The 17852-nt window shown below is 54.0% G+C and overlaps 1 protein-coding gene across 5 annotated transcripts in view; it reads right to left on the bottom strand.

The window, feature by feature from the left end:
* RPH3A (rabphilin 3A) overlaps positions 1-15358 on the bottom strand; it is a 31963-nt gene extending 16605 nt beyond the window's left edge. For 2 of the 5 annotated variants that reach the window (XM_027689576.1, XM_027689572.1), the window contains exons 1-5: positions 15261-15341; positions 13472-13621; positions 6499-6721; positions 6031-6045; positions 5121-5255 (exon numbers count right to left, since the gene is read on the bottom strand). In XM_027689576.1, the coding sequence (XP_027545377.1) occupies positions 5121-5255; positions 6031-6045; positions 6499-6575 (227 nt within the window). In that variant the 5' untranslated portion in view covers positions 6576-6721; positions 13472-13621; positions 15261-15341. Of the gene's footprint in view, positions 1-5120; positions 5256-6030; positions 6046-6498; positions 6722-13471; positions 13622-15260 lie in introns of all 5 variants that reach the window. The other 3 variants (XM_027689574.1, XM_027689573.1, XM_027689575.1) reach the window with 3 other exon arrangements.
* Between the last annotated feature and the right edge of the window lie 2494 nt (positions 15359-17852).

Below are 17852 nucleotides of genomic sequence, written 5' to 3' on the forward strand. Positions count from 1 at the left end.
ATAAAAAGTTAAATGTAAGTCCTTGGGTGAGCTTGGCAGAAAGAGCCCTGGGAAAGGGGGTGTCGTGCTGAGACCTCTGGGCTGGGAAGCTCCTGATTAAGTAATAACTGGGAGCAAATAGCCCAGGTTTCTTTCCAGCTCCATCCAGCACCTCCAGAGCCCCATTTCCACAGTCTCCCACCAATAACCAAGGGAAGCCCTGCTCTTGCCAAGCTTTGTGCCTTTCCCAAAGCTTTTCTCTCCCCTAGATATGATTTCTTTATAATTTTTATTGCCCTCCAGTTCATCCCTCTCCCTCACATGTCTCCAGGGCTACACATCTTCCTCACCATTGTCTGCCCTTCCAAGTGCCCATCCCTCTGGCCTCTGTAGGACTGCCTTTAAAGAGCAGGAAATATCCTTCAAATTGTTAAAATAGGGGGGAAAAAAAGCCAAGAGAGGAGTAATTGAAGCTGGTGGCAGGGAGCTGGCTCAGCCCAGCACCAGGAGCCAGCCCTGTGGAGCGGGAGAACATTCGTCACCCGCCAAAGAAATACGGATTAGTCACTGATGAGAGCAAGATAGGAGCAGCTGTATCTGAAATGCTCCACGTGCACCTGAGATAACAGCAATAAAACATATTAACGACCCAGCCCCATAAATATGGTTTGGAAGAGGAAGGTGAGCAGCCCCAAGGCGGTGAGCCAGCCCTCCCTGGGCATTCCTGCCCACACTCCAGAGCCCTGGAGTGGGTGGGGAAGGGCTCACGGTCACAGGAGACCTGCAAACATCTCCCATGGTCGGTGGCATCCCCACAGGGATGAGGGACCACCTTAGGCTTGGCTCAATCCTAGACAGGATGGAACTGGTGATGGGTTTGGCAGTGTTGGGTTAATAGTTGGATTTAATGATCTTGGAAGTCTTTTCCAACCTAAATGATCCCATGGAACTCTCAGTGCTGCAGCATCGGCGTTTTCTCTTGCACCAGGACCAGAGGGATGCGGAGAAGAACAGAGAGACACTGGAATTAAGTGCTGATGATCCCGGAAAACAAGACTTAACAGCGGGGCAGGCACACAAGAGTTTGTTGTGTTTAAATATTCATTGCCACTCAGAAGTTAATGGTAAAGATGTGCTTAATGGGTTTTGTGCCAGGGAGGACATTTAATGCTGTAAAGGGGGTAGGAGAAGGACCTGATCCATGAGGAACGACCTGATCCAGGGCATGATGAGCCAGGTGCTCCCCAGCACCATGTGGAAACCAGCAGGGACAGACAGCCACCAAAAAATCACATCCATGGCCAAAAGAAACTCCAGTAGAACACAAAGGAGGTCACAAAGTGCCTCCAGAATTAAGCACTGCTTTGCCTCCATGGGGAAATCATGTGCCTTAAAGGGCTGAATATTAAATTAAGGCTAATTTTAATGGCATAAAAGAGACAAGAAAAGCAGCCAAGCTACAGATTAAAGAAAACATAATTAAAATTGGGATGGGAAATGAGAAGCAATTTTCCTCCCCTACAAGTTTGCAGGTGACTAAAGGTAAAGCACCATTTGGGCTTTTCCAGGCTGAGCCCTCACCATGGAGAGGAGACAGGGACCTGTGTTTTTCCGGATATCCCATTCCATGCTCATGTGCTTGCTGCCTCCCAGGATGTGTTACAGGAGGGTTGTTACTTTACAGGGTCATCCCAGCCTTGGAAATAAGAGAGGAGAATTTTTTTAGGGAAAAAACCCAACCAAAATCCCACAAAAAACTCAAGCAGCATGAGTTGTCTCCCAGCCATGAATCAACCTCATCTCCTTTAGAAGTTGGCATCTCAGGAGACATTCCTGCCTGTCTCCAGCAACCTCCCTGCCCTTCCTTGACCCCCAATTTTATTTTTATGTTGTCTGCACACAAGGAAGAAGAGCTGAGGCTGTGGTCCCCAGAGAGCCTCCCTGCTGCTGGTCACCAAGGTTAATGACTTAATCCCCTGTGATTTCAGCCATCTGCTCTGTCATTATCCATGTGTCATTCCAGCAATAAGCAGCCAAATTAAAATGCAATCCTGCTCCAGAGCTGGTCCTCTCGGAGGAAAGGTGAGAGGCTGTGACCCATGGGAGAGACAGTTAAGCCACAGCACTTTTGGAGGGGATCCAGGAGCCATATGTCACCTCACCCCTGGGAGAACCAGCTCCATGCAAGGCACTCTCCAGAAATATCAATTTCTGACTTTGGGTGGTTTGAGATCTTCCCTTCAATGCCAAGAGCAGGCTGGAACTCATTAGGCAGCAGAGCAGACTCGGTGTGTTATTGATGGCACCCAATTATAGATGCATAATGGAGTCAATTAGTGTCTGCAGGTGCTCCTGTGCCAGCTGGGAAGAACAGGCTCCTCCTGGAGTGCAGCTGGAGCATCACCACCACCACTGGAGTATCACCAGAGCTGGCACAGGGACCCCCTGAGCATGAGCCAGGCCAAGCAGGGAGTGAGACGGGACAGCAGCAGATTCATCCCTGCCAACGTGGACCTCTGATCCCTCTGCCCAACAGCTTTCAGCCCCTGTGTCCCTCAACCAGCCCAAGGGATTATCTTCCTCATCCAGCAGTTGTGAAGTCCTTCATCAACTCCAGCCGGACGTGCTCTTGCTGTGTCATGTTTAAGATGATTTCAGCTCCTATTTATCCTTCTCTGTGCCATGAGACAAGGATCCAGCCAAAAAAAGCCCCACACAAAGTGTCCCTGTCCTACGATCCTCATCAGCATCCAGCTCATGCATCCCACGGGCTCCATCCACCCTTGCAGCTAAAAATACTCTTTCACTGGATTAATTTGAGCTGGGTTTGACACAAAGTCCAATTCCACAAACAACATCTCAACAAGCAGCATCGATTTGTTCCCAACCTGGCTGAGGTAAGGGGCTGGTGGGACAGAGGATAAAGGAGAGGGAGGGAACTAAATTGGGAGAGACATCAAGCACAAGGAGGTTCATCTGCAGCCAGCACCAGCTGTGGGATTCATGATTGCTCAAGTATCAGATGTAAAGCTCAAATGAACCCCTCAAAAACATCCACTTAACTCCAAATATTTACCACATATTTCCTCTTTGGAAGGCACGCTCGCTCCACGTGAGCTCTTCCTTATATTAACCAAAAACAGAGTTTTCATGGAATGATAGAATGGTTGGGTTGGAAGGGACCTTAAAGCCCATCCAGTTCCACCCCCTGCCATGGGCAGGGACACCTTCCACTAGACCAGGTTGCTCCAACCTGGCCTTGAACACTTCCAGGGATGGAGCAGCCACAGCTTCTTTGGACAAGTTTTAATGGATTTTTTTTTTTTTCTCCCTTACAGGAAGAGAAAATCCCAGTAAATCCCAGAAACTCAGGCTTTCCAGGAGCAGCATCCTGGAGCAGCCTGTCGGACCAAGGTACATCCATATCCGCTGCCTCCCTGCCAGAGGCCAGCCTGGCAGACCCGGATTATTTTGTAATATAAGGAGCTCTCCTGGATAAGGTCCGAGCAGCTCCTGAACGGATGATTCCGTACGAGACTGATCCAGGCGCTGTCCCATATTTCTGGAGCTGAACATCCCACAGCTCTTGTTGTGCAAGCCAACAAACACAAAGGGGCTGGCACGGCTCCCGCTGCGCCTCCACGCAGGGGGGGATCAGCTGCGGCAGCACATCCGCCAGCATTCCCGGCTCCCAGTCCTCCGCCCGGCTTTTCATGAATGAGAATGAGCAAACCTCCTCCTCCTCGGCTCACGAAGGCGAAAGGGAGGCTTTCTGCAGGCTGGCAAACAGCTGCACGATGCAAAATAAATCTCTCCCCCCTCTCTGCTGAAGATGATTTATGCCTGATCCAAAGAGCATCACGTTTGAGAGTAGTTCTTACAGGGCTGCAAATGGGCAAAGCCGGGGAAACGCTGCTTGTAAGCACTTTTTGGGAATGAATCACCACCATTCACAGCTACTTTCACCTGGTTTCTGCCAAAAAGCCGGGAGAGGAAAGCGCTACCTGTTGTAAAGTGAGGTGATGCCAAGCTGGGGAGGCCTCTTGAGCCTGGGGGAGCAGCACATCCAAGGGGCATATGCCAAGCCCTGGTAGTGAGAACAACCTCTGTCAAGGCAAAACCTGCCCAGGCTGTTCACAGACCACTCCTAACAAAGGATTTCTGCAAGTGAGTAAATAAATCCACCAGTTCGGAAGCCACAGGGTGCGGCCAGAGCACATCACGGCTGCACCACAAACACTCGATATTTAAGTGTTATTAAGGGACAGCAAAGCTTCCCCAAGCTACAAGATGGGCTTTGGCATTCCCAGAGCAGTGGAGAGCACAATTCCTGCCTGGGCCTCAGTATGTTCCCTCCAAGGGGAAAAAAAAGCCAGATGCTTAAGCTCAGCAAGAAGAAACTGTTCCTCTGTAAGGAAAACAGGTGTGATGCCTGACAAACAGGATTATGGAGATCCCACTGGAAAACCAGCCCCAGCAGAGCAAGTTGATGCCTCATTATCATTATTTCACCTGACACCTTTGCCTAGGAAGGGCAGAGGGGCAGGAAAGGAAACACAGGCTCTTCTCACTCTCTGAATGGGCGCCAGGGATGCCCCCGGTACCCTTCAGCGGTCATGAGTACCCCAGAATCCCCAGGAGCTGGTCCCAGCACGTACCAGCGCTGAGCATCACTCAGACCTACTGAGCCTCAGAGACAGCTCATTTCAGGGTGGCAGGAGGGATTAACCACAGGGATGGATCCATCACCACTCCAGCCCCATGTCTGTTTTCCCAAAACAAGACAAAGCCCCTTTCGGTGAGCCATGACTGTGCCCACACTCACGGGGGCTCAGGCTCCTGGACAAGCAGCTTCACGAAATGACATGTTATTAATGATCCCTTTTAGACTGAAAAAACTGGCTGACACCATAAATCCTTGGCCCAAACTCCGTGGCACACGGAGCAGGAGCAGCACACGGAGCAGATCCCTCCCCTGCGCGCAGGTTCCTCCTGGCTGAGAACCAAAGATCCCCCGCAGGCTCCTTTCAGGAGAAACACTGCAGTGCAGTAGCTGCTTCCCAGGAAAGCAGCCAAGCAGGAGCTTCCTCCCATGTCCCTCTGGACTTCCAACGCCACCAGTGCCACCAGCACTGCCTTACCCGATGCGCTCCTGCTCCATCTCCTCCATCTTCTCGGCGCGGGCGATGACCCTGTTGATGATCTCCTTCTCCTCATCCGTCAGCTCCTCGCCCTTGCGCTGCCGGTCGGCTTGGCCGCCCCAGCCGGAGGGGAGCCTGTGGGAACAGGGATTCATCCATGGATCACACATGTGATTCATACCATGGATCATGCATGTGTGCGGGAACAGCCAGGCACCAATCCCCAAACCCAAAAGCAGAGCTATGATACCACCCCATCCCTCAAATCCCTTCTAGCTGCAAATGGCCCCCCACCCCGGTTGGAAGCTCTTATCTCCATTTTTTGAGGGTTTCATATAGAAACACTTGTTTTATATGGATAAAAAAATTCCTTTATAAAAATATTCTCATTATTTCCATGTTTCAGCCAACACAGTTCACTCTGCAGCCTCCTCTCCACTGTGGAACACCAGGTTTGCCAGTGAGCCATGGTACCGGGGTGATGGAGCAGGAGTGGGTGGGGTTTTTTTGGGAACATTTCAGCAAACATGGGAGTGTTTCCTCCTCTAACATCATTTCCAAGGATCCTTTCGCCCAGCCTGGGTGTCAGGCAGCGATAACCTGGTGACAGGGTAACGTCTGCCACTCAGACTGGAACAACAAAGGATGCAAAAGGCAAATGTCCCTCATACCTTCATCTTTCTGCTCATCTAAAGACCTTTCCTGTGTATTTTTCTTCCTGGACTGAACGCAGCTGCATGGTCTTGAACCTTAAATGCATCAAAACCGTATGCAACACTTCCCAAACTCAATTATTATTTTTTTTTTGGCATCTAAAACAAGGCTTTTCCTATTTTCTCAAAACCATCAGAGTAGCAGGTAAAGAGGAATAAGTTAAAAGCAAAAAAAAAAAAGCAAGGGAAATACTTACTGCTCCTTCTCGCTGCTGGGAGGCACAAGAAAGAGAGAGAATAAGGACTAGGTGAGAGCAATGACAAGGACAGCTCAGGCTGGCACAGCCAGTGCTCTCCCCAAAGCAGTTCCAAACATGAGCTTTGCCCAGTCCCTGCATCCTCCAGGCTCCCAAAACCTGTACCCAACCATAGGTGCTGCCACCATCCACCCAGCCAGGACAGAGACAGATAGAGCACCTCCCTGCATGGTGACCACACTGGAGAACATCAGGACAGACAGATGGGGCTCCTCATCAGCACCAGGTTCATGCCCACCCACGGGTCTGCCACCACCACCTGCTCAGGGGGTTCAGGGGGTAACACCGCAAAACATCCTCGTCCAACCGGCACAAACCCAGTTCCTGATGTCCCCAGAGGAAGACCCTGTGTCACCTCCCACCCTGGGGACTCTCCTCCCTCCCGCAGCCCCAGTCCCCTCCTCTCACCTGGCTCGGACAGACATGGTCCTGTCGCTGGGGCACATCCACCGGTCGGAGCTGCCGCCCACCACGGCGTCGGTCATCGCCCGCTCCCGGGGCACTCGGGGACTGACTTCAGGGACACCAGTGCCCTGATGAAAAGCACCAACGTGGCACACTGGGCAAGTCAATCACCTCACTCGCAGACAGCAGCGATGCCAATGACAGTAACCCAGAGCTTTCAGCCAAGCTGGAGGGAAAAAAAAACAAACAAGAAAAATCCCAAAAATCATACCGGGAAAGGCTTTACGTTTGGCATTAAGAGGATTTGGACCAGGAACGTTACTTTGGTGACTGTCCTGATATTGTGCATGAGACACAGGATCCTACCACCACCCCCCTCCCAGGAGGCAGCGCAGCCGCGCTCAGCGCAGTTGTAATTAATGAGATACCTGACCTCACATTAATTATGAGGCTTCAGAGCTGGGAGGGAAGAGGGTGTTCTATTTCAGAGAAACATCTACAAACCACGGAACCTTCTCCCCAAAACCCAGCACGTCTTGCTGTCCTTCCCTCTTGAACAAAACTCCTCCTTTTTTATTTTCATTTACTAAAGGTTTTGCTAAATGGATCCATGTGAGGCACTGAGGGAGGACATGGGAACAAGACCCAAACACGAGGTCTGTCCACTCATCTCCAAGAGGTTCATCAAGAAAGGGTTCTTCAAACCCTCCTCCTTTCAGCAAAACTGATACTATTATTAAAATACAAATTGATGTCAAATCCTCAGCCTGACTGTTTTATATTCCCATATTTTGGAGGTGTTTTACCCCTCCACCCACCCCCCCTAATCCCTGCATGGGGATAGCAAAGCCCAAATTGATGGTGACCAGCATCACCCACAGCGCAGGGATGGATCCATCCATCCCATCATCTCTTCTGAGGGAAAACCAGTGATTTTATGGAAGGTGATTACCTTGGGCAGAGCAGCGTCCCCCAAACCCAGCCCAGGGCAGGATCCATCCCCCTGCACAGCCCCTCATCCCTGCTAGGGATATTGTAATGACACTGCCAGACACTGTCCCACCTGGACCACTCCCAGGATGGTCCCCAAGGGCAGCTGGTGTGTCCAGGGGTGGCATCACCCATAAGACACCACTTGCAAAGGGAGAAGCTCAGGTTGAGCCTCCCTTTACAGCCCTTAAGGTGGGAATAAAAGCAAAGACAATCCCTCCAGGAAGGGCTTTGCTGCAGCACTGACCGGAGCAAAAGGCTCTGGATACAACTCCCCCTTCCTCAGGGCTTCCTGCTGATGGAGGCAATTTTTTTAGCTCAGCTACTTCCCACCCCCAGGTTTCCCCTCACCCATCTCCTCCATGGATGGGGGACCTGCAGAGACACCCCAGCAACAGCCTCCCACCTGCATCGCTCGCAGCACCTGCATTTGAATTGCTTCCTCTGCCTGCAGAAGAACTAAAAATACACAAAACCCACCCCTAAAACCCTCTGCAGAGCCTGGTTGTGGATGATGAATGGCCCAGAGGCTGGGAGAACCTCATCTCCCTATCCTGCTGCCCTGGGATGATGTTGCTGTGGATTCCTCCCTGCCTGGGAGGGACCCCCAGCACCAACCCCAGCATCTCAGAGGTGCCAGTGCACCCCAGCAGCACCAGAATTCAGCCCTAATGGGTAAATGCACCTTTGCAGGGCATGAAGCAACTCCAGCAAAACTCCAGCAGAGGCACTGGGGAGGTTTTCCCATAGAGAAGAAGGAAAACAGGAGGTTGTAAACTTGCCCCACTGAAATCACAAACTCCAAGCCACAAAAACCACGAAACTTTCTCAAAAAGGAGGAAAAAACATAATTCCCATCATCCTCTTCCTGCTCTGCAGTATCTCTGAGGAGTCAGAGATTTGAGGCTCACCTTGGCTTCACTGAAAACTTACATATACATGAAAATATTTTTGGAAAAAAAGGAGAAGTGAAGCACGTGGGTAATTAGTGCTCCGCTGGTTTCACACAGTGCCTATTCCTGTGCCAAACCAGAAGGCTCTGATTAACAAGGTCAGTTAAATAAGCAAATTGTTCATTTAAGTCCCCACCGCCACCTCCACAATCCGCAGTGCAGCAGCAAATTCCCGCTGGGAACGAAGGGTTCCAGCACAGCCTGGGGGTCTTGTGGGGTGGGCACACGTTTAATAGGGTGCTCTGGGAGGAAGGGAAACACTGTGATGCCACCACCCATTTTTGTGGAGATGTGGGTGGATAAGGGACCTGCCCAAGGTCACATGGAGCAGGAGTGTCCAGCCCAGCCCTGCAACAGGGGAAAATAAGCGGAAAATCCCTGTTTTTTCCTAGCAAAGGGGATAAAGTGACCACCAGCACTCAGCACTGGGGAGGAAAACTTCTTCCCCCAACTAGAACTTTCTGCTAATAATAGAGAGGCCACGAATGTTTCGCTTTGTTGCGGATGGAGTGGAGCCCAGGGACAGTTCCTGAAGGAATTCACAATCCGTTCCTCTGCCTATAAATAATAGATTTGGAAGATCTACTTTGCATTACTTCCAGCAACTACCCTCACTTGCCCTAATGCTTGGTTCTGCATTTTTAGCACATGGTAGAGAACAAAATAACAGCTTACGGTGGCTTTTTCCCCCCCGCCAAATCCTTGCTCCCAAGCCAAAGGATGTGGCCCATCCAAGTGGTGATCGATGGGATGCAGCAGCATTTAGTTAATGAAATGGAAACATCCCAACCTAAGAGGTTGCCAAGACCTTCCAGGGTTTGGCTGACCCTGGAGGGTCCCAGGCTTGCTCCCCCTGGTCTGGGATGAGCAGGGATGTGAGCAGCTCTCCAGCTGCTCGAGGTTCTCTGGTGGATGCTGGAAGGAGGCGGCAGCTCCCGCCGGCGCCGACGTGTCCAGGGCAGAGCCAGGAATAGCAGTGAGGTCTTAATTTCTGGCCTTAAGGAAGGGCCACATGACTCCAATCACGCCGCTCCATTACTTCTGTGTGACGGAGCCCATGAATGTGATCATGCCCTGATAAAATGGGATTGAACGCCTTCCGCGGATCCCTCGGCCTCTCCCGTCATCGCCGCTTGCTCCAAGCCAGGAGGTGCCAACTCGTGGGCGCTTCTCCAGCACCCAAAACCTGGCAGACGCAGCATCAGTGACCAGCATTCCTGGGCAGGCAGGGAAAGGCAGCAGGAGCCCCATGGCATGAGCCCATCCCACCCCACAGCACCAGGAAGGACACGGAGCTGCTGCTTCCCCGGGCAGGACCCAAAGCCACCCACAAACTGGGCACCTGGAAAGAGAGACCTTCCCACAGCTGCCCAAACTCACCCCTTCAGCCACTCGGAAATAACAACCCAGGGTAGAAAACAGACAATTCAGTATTTTACAGGCTCCCAGTGCAACAATCAGGTTTTTACGGTGAGCTCAACAGTCCACACTCGATGCCTGCAGAGATTGTCTCCACCAGCAAAGACACTGACACAGGCAACCTATTTCTTCAGCCTTCTCAGCTCTGCAATGCAGCTTTCTTAAATATTGAATAAGTCTGCTGCTCTCCACCACCTGCCAGTGCCAATGATGAGGTAATTTTTGCATTGACAAAGCCTAATGTGATTAATCTGGTCTGAAAGGAGCAGGTTTTAGGGCTCGTCCATTCACTCGGAACACACTCGCAGACGGAGCGTCAGCAGCAGCCAGACCCCAACCAACCAACCCAAACTGCTGCTCCGCTGCCAAGTGGGAGATTATTCCTCTGTGTCATCACCAAACAGGAGGCTTTGAACTTGAATGGATCCCAACATGATCCTCTGGCGGGCTGGTGGGGTTTGCACACTGGCATGGGAGTGGATTTATGCTCCACGGATGGGGACGGAAAAATAGGATATGAGGATGGGTTTGCCTGATGGAGCTCCCCAGTCTCTTTCCCAGGGAGAAGAGGAACTATTTTGGGGTGACAAGCACCCACTGGGACCCCCCAGCTGAGCAGGGAGAGGAGCGAATGCAGGAGCCGGGATGCACCAGGACAGAACTGTCTCCTCATCACTCAGCATCCCCACACACCGTGTTTGGCAGGAAATCTCTCCCAGCTCACGAGGATGTTCACTGCCATCTCACAACTCCATCAGGGCCAGATCCTGCCTTGTCCAGCTCCAGGGCCCACACCCGGCACTCAGGAAGGTCTGCAAACCACAGGGGACCCCCTAAGTCCTCACCAGACACTGGGCACAGATGCTGCACCCCATGTCCAGCTCTGCCTGGAGCATCTCTCAACATCCAGGCTTTTCCTTTCCCAGGAAAAGGGGATTGCCCAGTGCAGGTGCCATGCACACCCCACACCATTCTCTACAGCACAAGGGACCCATGGCATGGCATTCCCATGGCTATAGGGGCCACAGAGCTGCCCAAACAGGCAGCGGGTGCTCACTATCCTCCAGTGTCAGGTGGGATTTGGTACTGCTGGATTTACCTGCAGAAGGGCAAGAAAAAAGGTGGAAATAGCCCCAAAAAATCTGCTGGAACTGCTGTGTAACACTGCAAGAGAACCAGCAGATCACATGGGGAACCAGGAGGGCAGCCCAGCCCCACAGGGTTCCACACACCAAAACTCCCTCAAATCCTGACATTCCATCACTTGGCTCATCTCACATGCAAATTGGTTTAGGAAGCTCAGGCAAAATTGGGCATCTGCGCTATGGAACAGCGGAACAGCCCACTTTGGAGGCTTTTCTTTCAAAACAGAATGGAGGGAGGCAGAACTCACTGGCACAAAAGCTGCTTGGCCTGGAGCTCCCCTGGACACCTGGACCAGGATTGGGGCATGGGACAGCAGGACAGTCCCAGATGAAGCATCGGGTGACACACTGGCATGGCAGCACACACTGCCAGTGTTCCCACAAGGATCTGCATCCTCCAACAGCCCAATAATGCCACAAGGTGGGATCAGACCCTGAACACTGAACCCCTCAACCACCCCATGGCAAAGCGAGGGCCAGGAGTCCTGGGAATCCAGCTTTGGGAATGACCCAGAACCAGCAAGTTGTAGACCTGGGGTCATCACATCCTTAAGCCCCCCACCAACCCCCTGCACGGAACAGCAGCCCTGCAATTCCTGAACCAGCTTTAATTGAAAAATTAAAGCTAAATGTGATGGCCACATTCCCAGGTGACAGTGACCCACAGACAGGAAACACAAAGCAATGGAAATCTTGGCCATTCCACAGCGCCCCGATACCACAACCACTCCTGCAAGCCCACCTACCCCCAGCCCCGTGGCATGCCAGGATGGCACCACCACAACCTGGCACACTGCATTGCCCCATGGAGCACACAGGAGCCCACAGGGCTGCTCCTGCCTCCCCTGCCCCCCAGTTAAATCCACACCACAGCACCTGGGAGCCCTCCTTAAGGCGATGTCTGTGCTTAAATTCCCACAAGGTGCTGAGAAATGCCTTCTTTCCCCTCCCCCTTAATTCCCAGCTCCCCATCATCCTCCAGACAAAGCTCCATCCCAAGGCAGCCGAGCAGCATCGCACAGTCAATTTTATTTAAGCAGCACGTTGACATTTCCTCCAGCAGCTCCTTCACAAACCAAACACTGTTATGATGCTGTCACAGGGATTTACTCCTCTTGATTAATTATAGGAAAGACAACGGTAAAAAAAATACATCATTCCTGGGTTTATCCGACTTCCCCGTGGCTGTCAGTGCTGGGGGTCCCGGCGATGCCGGAGCACAGCCTGAGCTCACCTGGTGCTGCCATCGCTCCTTGTGCCACACAGAGCTGCTCCAAAGCTGCTTAGCAACAGATAAATCCCTGCATGGCTCCAGCACACGGATCACACCCTCGATGCCTTGGACGGGGAGCACGGCCAGAGCCACCAGGGTGGACCAGCCCCACCAGGGATGTTGGTGCAGGGACCCCCATGCACCAAGAGCAGCTGAAGAAGTTTAACAATGGGGAAAAGGCTGGGAAGCACCAACCAGGTGTGCTTGGAGGTGGCAGGTCCTGTTCACTGCCAGGGGAGGTTTCCCAAAGGTGGTGACAGTCCCCACGAGATGCCCCAGGGGTGCTTGAGGGCCACAGTGTCACACCACAGGACAGGAGTAGTGGTGACACCCCCAGAGCATGACCTCGGCTGGAGGATGCTCAGGGGTGCAGCCCCACCCTCCTCATGGGATGCCCAGGCTGGGGCAGAGGAGCCACCCAGAGCCTGGCCCCCCACACCAGACCTGTGTAGAGGGGTCCCAGTGGTGTGGAGGGGATCCCCCTGGCACCACAGCCCCTCCCCAAGGGCCATGGGCAGCCCAGCCACTGGCAGAGAAGAGCACGGGGTCACCCAGCTCAACATCTGCACCACCCTGGGCTCCCAGTTTGCCCAGTCACCAAGCACAGCTCCTCTCCCTCCCCACACACCCTCAATATCTAGCTTCATGCAGCCAGACCTGCTCCCCATCACCAGCACACCACGTCCAAAGCAGAGAGTCCATCCTCACCTCCCGGGGCAGGAGAAAAGAAATGCTGCGTACAACACGTGAACCTTATAAACCATCCCATCCTCACCCCCGGCCACTCCCCAGCTTAACGAGGACGTGGGAATTAATCAGTCGGGCCTTGGGGAGCAGAGCCCTCCTCCCTTCCCAGACCTTGAGTGCTCTGCTGGGACCACCTGGAGCGATTCATTACCGTTATCACTAATTGGCAGTGACTGCAGTGACATCGTCACTGGGCTGTGGGCAGGAGGAGGGCACTGAGCCAGGGCCACCAGCGAGCTGGCAGAGGGTCACGCTGCCAGCACAGCCCCCGGGACCCGCGGGGCACAGGAGGGGGGGCCATCTCGTTTTCATCTCCCAGAGAAAGCCCCTCAAAACTTAAGCACAAAAAGGGGCTCGGAAGCTGTGAGCCCCCTCACCCTCCCTCAGCAGTTTTCCTCCCCTTGCCCTTCCCCAGCCAAGGGAATGTTTTAACACCAGCACACACGTACCACGCGGCCACGGAGGCGCAGCAGAGTCCTGCAATGGGCTCCTGGGTTTCACCCCCGCTGCAAAGGGTGCTCCACACGACAAACGGGCTTTTCCCCTATTCGGCACGTTTTTTGGCTCTCCTGGGGAGCCAGGGCAGCGCCAAGGCAAGTCTGCGAAGGAGGAGGAAGCGGAGGGGTGGGCTGGAGGCAGCGCCGAGCTGGGCAGGGGGTTTGCACCCAGGTGGGGTGCTCTGAGCAGGGTTGGTGGGCGTGGGGTGTCCCGGGAAGCCCACCCTGCAGGTGGCAAACAGCTCCCACCGCATCGCCTGGCGATGGCTCAGCGCCGCCGGAGCCTGCGGGGCTGCTGCGGGCGAGCAGCGCCCACCCAGCGCTGCCCTCCCGGGGGATCCCAGCAAAGTGCCCACGGGAGGCTACAGCAATTCCCAGCCCCAAGGCTCTACATCCCCAAGCTGATGCTCACGGAGCCCCTGAGGCAGATCTCCTGAGTCAGCCCTTCAGCAGCAGCGAGCAGCTCGTTCAATCCCTGCCGGATGAATGATGCATCATCAAATAAAGCCCAGTGTCACAACATTAACAATATTTATTTTCAGGCTAAGCTGCAGCCTGGGCTTTTGATACCAGTAATTAAAGCAAATGGTTCATCTGTTATCAGCTCTGCATCCCTGGAGCCAACTGTCCGTGTTTTGAAGCCCTGTATTATCTTTTTTTCTTGCAGCCTCATGGGAAGGGGGGGATCAGGCTGATCCACACACACTTCCAGGATCCCGGGAGGAGTATGGCATGGCCCGAGCCCAAAACAGAGCCACGGCCGGGGCAGCCACCTTGCTCAAAGCTTTTTTAGCAGTGAAATGAAGGAGTGTTAATTGCACAAAGACAAATTGCTGCTCCAGCTTATACCTGAAACCAGAAATATTAGAAGGACAACAGCAAGAGAAATAATCAGGTCCCTTTCCTGAAGGAGCCCGTCCCTGGGAGCGGCAGCATCCAGCAGCCTCAGCCTAATTTCCGAGGTGGCTGGTTGTGCCTCCCGGAGGTTCCAGGCTACTCCAAAAAGGTTTTTAATGTCTCTTGCACCACTTTTGTCCATCCTGGGAAAGGAGCAGCAAAGGCACCTGCCAAAGCCCTTGGACCAGCCCTGAGCTGGGCAGTGATGCCCTTCCAGAGCCCCAACAGGGAGCAGAGCACCCCAAGTGCCCCCACAGCAGGGACAGGTCGTTCTCTGCATCCCGCAGCTCTCGGGTGCCTGGGAAGGGGCTCAGCCCTTGGTGCCACCGCAGCTCCTACTGGGCACACTCCGGGGACAGGGACAAGAGCCAGTTTTGAGGGCTTGAATCCCCCCGAATGCTCAACACACTTCAAAGTTGTCCACGCACTGGGAAGATCAGCAGCAGCACCCAGAGCCCCCCTGCACCCGCACCCACGGGCAATGCCATCCCCCACACACCCAGGGAGCCCACACCGGCACCCACGGGCGATGCAGCCCCACGCACACCCAGGGACCTGCTCCAGCCTCTGCCACCGGCCACCCACGGGCGCGGCGGTCGCGGGGTGTGGGGTGTCACCCACCGCCCGCACCGCTCCGAGATGCTGCAACTTTCCCCGGGCCGGGAGCGGGGCTGGGGGGATCGAGCATCCCTGGATCCGCATCCCGATCGCTGTCCCTGCGGAGCCTGGGGGCACCTTCGGCGCCTCCTGCCCGCCCCGGGGGAGATGCGGTGAGACCCCCCCGCTGCCGCTCTCCCGCTCCCACGCTTGGCTGCAGCGCGGGGGACCCCCGACCCCCCCTTACCTGGGCCGGGGTCCCGGGGGTCCCGGGGGTGCCGGGGCCGCTCCCCGCGCACGGCCGGGCTGGCGCTGCGCGGCTCCGGCGGCAGCACTGCGGAGCAGCGCGGGGCGGTGCGAGGAGGGGACACGGGAGGGGACACGGGAGGGGACACGGCCGGGGCCGCCCCGCTCCGTGCCCGCCCCGGGGAGCCGCCCCCGCCCTCCCCCAGCCCCCTGTGGTACCCCCTCCCGCAGCCGGATGGAGAGGGAGGCGGCGGTGGGACCCCTCTGCTCATCCTCTCCCCCATCCCGCTCTCATTCTTCCTCCTGCTCCTCAACTCTTTCTCACCCTTTTCTTCCATACCCTCTCGAATCCCATCCCACCCCATCCTTCCCCAGCCATGACCACTGCAGGGCGAGGGAGGGGATTCTTCCCCTCTTCTCTGTTCTGGTGAGATCCCAACCTGCAGTGCTGCATCCAGCTCTGGAAACCTCAGCACAGGAAGGACATGGAGCTCCTGGAGTAAATCCAGAGGGACACAAGGGTGCTCCGAGGGCTTGATCCCCTCTGCTCTGGAGCCAGGGTGGGAGAGCTGGACGTGTTCACCTGGAGAGGAGAAGGCTCCAAGGAGACCTTAGAGCTCCTTCCAGTGCCTAAAGAGGCTCCAGGAGAACTGGAGAGAGACTTTGAACAAGGGATGGAGTGATGGGACAAGGGGAAATGGCTTCCCACTGCCAGGAGGCAGGATTAGATGGGATATTGGGAAGAAGTTCTCCCCTATGAGAGTTGGTGAGGCCCTGGCACAGGTTGCCCGGAGCACCTGTGGCTGTCCTATCCCTGCAAGTGTCCAAGGCCAGGTTGGACGGGGCTTGGAACAACCTGGGATAGTAGAAGGTGTCTCTGCCCATGGCAGGGGGTGGAACGGGATGAACTTTAAGATCCCACACACCTGCAGCATCCCCCAAAAGCTGTGGGAGCTTCCTGTCCCTCCCAGTTCCTGGGGATCCCACAATCCTGGCAGCCCTAAAGATCATCCTAAAGACCACTCTGAGCTGCAGGCACAAGAGGGGCCCACACTATCTCTGGTCCAGACTTCGGAGGAAGGAAAATTCCTCATTCCTCCAGCTGGATTTCCCCATTTTTATATAAATGATTTTTTACCCAGCTGCACGTAAGCCTTTCATGAAAACCCTACTTTTTGGGGGATTTAAAAAGAAATCCCTAAAGAGACAGAAATCCTTGAAGGATGGAGCATGTTCTTGCCTTCAGCAAGGAAAGTATTCCACCACTCAAGGCTGAGTGTTGATTGGCATCATGTAAATGCTTGATGGACACCTTCTTCCATTCCAGGCCCAACTCTGTGTTTTTATTTAGCAAAAGAATTCCTCGCTTATGCAAAGTAGTTGGAGAGAGAAGCACAGGACTTTCAAGCTGATCTGTCTTGACACCTTCCTCAGAGATTCATAAAAAGCAGCAGAAATTTGAAAATCAGATCTAAAACTGGCTTTCCAAAAAGGAAAAAAGCAACACCTGCCCTTCTCTGTTCTGAATACCTGGCACTTCCACACTCCTTTTTTTAGCCCATCTTCTAAAATAAAAAAGCCAGTTTGATTTTTTGTGGAATTAGAAATCCATTTTGGCAGTCTGGCAGATTGTGCAGTAGATCAAAGCAGGAGGGGTTATTTATTTATTTCCTCCCTGGTTTATTTTTATGCTCACCAGCCCTCTGGTTCTCCAGGAATTGCTGTGTTTCCCTTGGGATCTGACTGAGCATGGGGTTACCCTCTCTGTTTGACCCCAGAGCCATCCTGCCTGGACTTGGATGGAGCACACGGACCAGCAGATCCTGCCTGGATGCTCAAGTGCAGAGGCAAAAATCCTGGAAGTTATCTGGGCAGTGCAGCATTTCCCTGCTCCAGGTTGGAGCTTGGGCTGGATGAGGCTCCATCCCATGGTACCAATAATCTTGGGTTTATCCCCATTGGCAGCTGATTTCAGTGGGAATAACTGAGGAATAAAACCAAGTTCATGGCTACAGACAGCCCTGGGGGTCAAATCAGCACCCGCTGCAGAACTGGAGGCTCTGCCTCACCTCCAGCTGACTCCCGTGCTTGGATGCAGCCAGTGCTGGGGATGGAGCAGAGGATGGAGCCGGGGATGGAGCCAAGGGTTGAGCTCAGGATGGAGCCAGGGATGGAGACATGGATAAGGCTGGAGATGGAGCCACTGATGAATCCAGGGACAGAAATGTGGATGAGGCTGGGAATTAATTCAGGGATGGAGCCAAGGATGGAGCTGGGGATGGTGCCAGGGATGGAGCTGGGGGTGGCATCACAGATGAGGCTGGGGATGGAGCTGAGATGGAGCCAAGGATGGAGCCGGGGACAAGGCTGGGAATGGAACAATCCCCCCAGGGCAGCACCAGCAATGAAACACAAGTACTGCTGACTCAGCATTGCCAACCCTGCACCTCTGATCAGATATTCCAGGAGGAAACCTCTCCCCTCATTTACAGCACAATTAGTCACATCTAATTGCAGCACAGGACAGGAGACAGGGAGCAGTGAGCCAGTGCCAGGCCTGGATTATCCCTCTGGTACCTGCAGAGTTGGGCAG

Source organism: Neopelma chrysocephalum, unplaced genomic scaffold, assembly GCF_003984885.1.
Source record: "Neopelma chrysocephalum unplaced genomic scaffold, ASM398488v2 Primary Assembly neopelma1_77, whole genome shotgun sequence".
Lineage (NCBI taxonomy): Eukaryota > Metazoa > Chordata > Aves > Passeriformes > Pipridae > Neopelma > Neopelma chrysocephalum.